This window comes from Poromitra crassiceps (assembly GCF_964638095.1).
Source record: "Poromitra crassiceps genome assembly, contig: HAP1_SCAFFOLD_760, whole genome shotgun sequence".
Taxonomy (NCBI): Eukaryota; Metazoa; Chordata; class Actinopteri; order Beryciformes; family Melamphaidae; genus Poromitra; species Poromitra crassiceps.
Window position 1 is genome coordinate 55001 of NW_028151648.1, and position 2500 is coordinate 57500.

Sequence of the window (2500 nt, forward strand, 5' to 3'; positions counted from 1 at the left end):
AGCTATTGGACATTCTGGACTCCCAGCTGCAGGCCTTGAGACCGGCCAATAAAGAATCAGCAGCGCGCAATTACAACAAGGTATACGACATGTCTGCGCTGTGGTACACTTGACCTTTACTGGAAATGAAAACGGAAATGTTGATTCTAACAATGGACGCTTGATGTTTTTCTCCCTTTCAGCTGCAGAAGAGGGAAAAAACATGTAGAGCTTATGTTCAGGTAAGCTATGAGACTCTGGTAGTGTGTCTGATAGATAGATAGATAGATAGATAGATAGATAGATAGATAGATAGATAGATAGATAGATAGATAGATAGATAGGCAGACTATTAAGTGGAGATTATTTAACTCTGTGTGTGTATGTCTCTCTCTCTCTCTCTCTCTCTCTCCCTCTCTCTCTCTCAGGCGGTCGTTCAAACAGTTGATAACCTGTTGGGTCCTGAGGCTCTGGTTTCCTGGGCTGATATGGGCAATGCTGACCAGTCTCGTTCTGCATCGTTGCTACTAGATGCCATAGAGAAAGGAGCATTTCTATTGGCTAACAACCTCTATGAAGGCCGTTTCAGTGACAGGGCGCCTAATGTTGGTACGTGGCTTTTGTGCCTGTTTCTTAGCTGTGTAGCTCAAGTGTTTGTGGGATTTAGCAGCTCATCTGTGTGCGTGTGTTTGTGTTTGTGCACAGATCTGGAGGTGTATGTATTGAATACAGAAGCAGACATACAGGACCTGACGTTCCCTCACTCCTACGACAGCGACAGTATTCTACAGATTTCAGCGCTGGCCCTGCAACAGTACAGCAACAACGGTCTGTGGCACACGCCATACTGCATACTACATCTTTTGGCGCATTTCGACTGCATACTGCGTAGTATCGCCTCTATTCTTCTGTACTCTACACAGTACACGCTTTTGGTAGTACGCCACCTGTTGGTTTTCCACCGCAAACAGTATCCCCCTCAATGTGCCCCCATAGCAACGCCACAACGCTACATGAAACTGCCGTGCTGTGAAAGTGAAACAAACTGTGTAACGTAAGGTGACCAGACGTCCCCGTTTTTCCGGGACAGTCCCCGTTTTTGGTGACCTGTCCCCGGCTGGAGCTGTCCCCGAAAATGTCCCCGATTTTCTACTGGCGTCTGCGGCCGATATGACTCTAGCTCTAGTGGGCTCATTCTTAAATCTAGAGTGAAGATACTTATAGGCCATGAAACTGTAAGACCTACAGCATCCATCGGGACCAAACAATGCCATGCTACCTTGTTGGGAAGGAAGGGAGGCTAAATAATGAATTTCGAAAAACCGGCATGGTCAATTTCAAAGGGGACCCCTGACCGCTCTCACCTCAAGATATCTGAATGAGAATGGATTCTATGAGTACCCATGAGTCTCTTTTCGGTACAACAGCCATGGGCAAAATAAATGAAACCGGAATCATCCCCCTTTTTTATTTCATAGGTAATAACATTGGATATTTTAATGATATATTGATTGCCGGACTGGAAATGTCCCCGATTTTAATTTTGTGAAATCTGGTCACCTTAGTGTAACGTAAATATTCAGATAGTTAGAGCTAACATTAGCAGATTAGCATATGTGTACGCAGCATGATTCTCTCGGACCAATCGGTAGTGCTGTATGCAGTCTTTTCACATCACGGCACATCGGTGGCTCAGTGGTTAACACTGTTGCCTCACAGCAAGAAGGTCCCGGGTTCGAACCCCGGTCCGTCCCAGGTCCTTTCTGTGTGGAGTTTGCATGTTCTCCCCGTGTCCGTGTGGGTTTTCTCCGGGTGCTCCGGTTTCCTCCCACCATCAAGAAAAACATGTATGTTAGGGTTAATACTCCTGTCAGTGCCCCTGACCAAGGTCCTGGCAAAAGAACTGGAGTTGGTCCCCGGGCGCTGCACAGTGGCTGCCCACTGCTCCTAGTTCTAGGAAGGTTCCTAGTAGAGGATGGGTCAAATGCAGAGGATGAATTTCCCCAAGGGGATAAATAAAGGATAACTTAACTAACTTAACTTATCACATTTTGGTACCCGCTTGGCCCCGTTCAACCAGCTTTGGGATTTTTTTTTTTTAATAAGTAGTATTTTTTTTTTTACAAGTAGTAGTAAGTATAAATGCATACTCTGTTACCCCTCTCTTTACCACGTCATGAATTCCCCCCTGTCGTTTGGTCTCCAGGCCAGGTGAAGTTGGTCCTGTCTCTCTATAAGAACCTGGGCTCCTTCCTGACCACCCAGAACTCCACTCTGCGGCTGGGCCTGGGGCTGGGCCAGGGGTCGGAGGTCAGGGGTCGGAGCCTGGTGGTCAACTCCCATGTCATCTCCGCCTCCGTCCATAGAGGTTCCAACAGAGTCTACCTCTCTGAACCCGTCATCTTCACTCTCAGACACCTGCAGGTGTGTTGTTCAAACTACAATGACTTCACGTCAGAATTGAATTAGAATGCAAATTCCAAATCCTAACTAAGGATTGGAAACTGGGCGTTCCCGCGTG

At 46.9% G+C, this 2500-nt stretch overlaps 1 protein-coding gene across 1 annotated transcript in view; it reads left to right on the forward strand.

Annotated features, from left to right (window-relative positions):
- The window catches only part of LOC310771536 (adhesion G protein-coupled receptor L1-like), a gene marked incomplete at both ends in the record, with an annotated part of 33835 nt that overhangs the window by 17920 nt on the left and 13415 nt on the right, over nucleotides 1-2500 (forward strand). Inside the window, 5 exons of the mRNA XM_083664126.1 lie at nucleotides 1-80; nucleotides 183-221; nucleotides 408-588; nucleotides 685-807; nucleotides 2186-2403. The exon at nucleotides 1-80 is cut by the window's left edge and continues 106 nt beyond it. Of these exons, the coding sequence (XP_083520252.1) occupies nucleotides 1-80; nucleotides 183-221; nucleotides 408-588; nucleotides 685-807; nucleotides 2186-2403 (641 nt within the window). The remainder of the gene's footprint in view (nucleotides 81-182; nucleotides 222-407; nucleotides 589-684; nucleotides 808-2185; nucleotides 2404-2500) is intronic.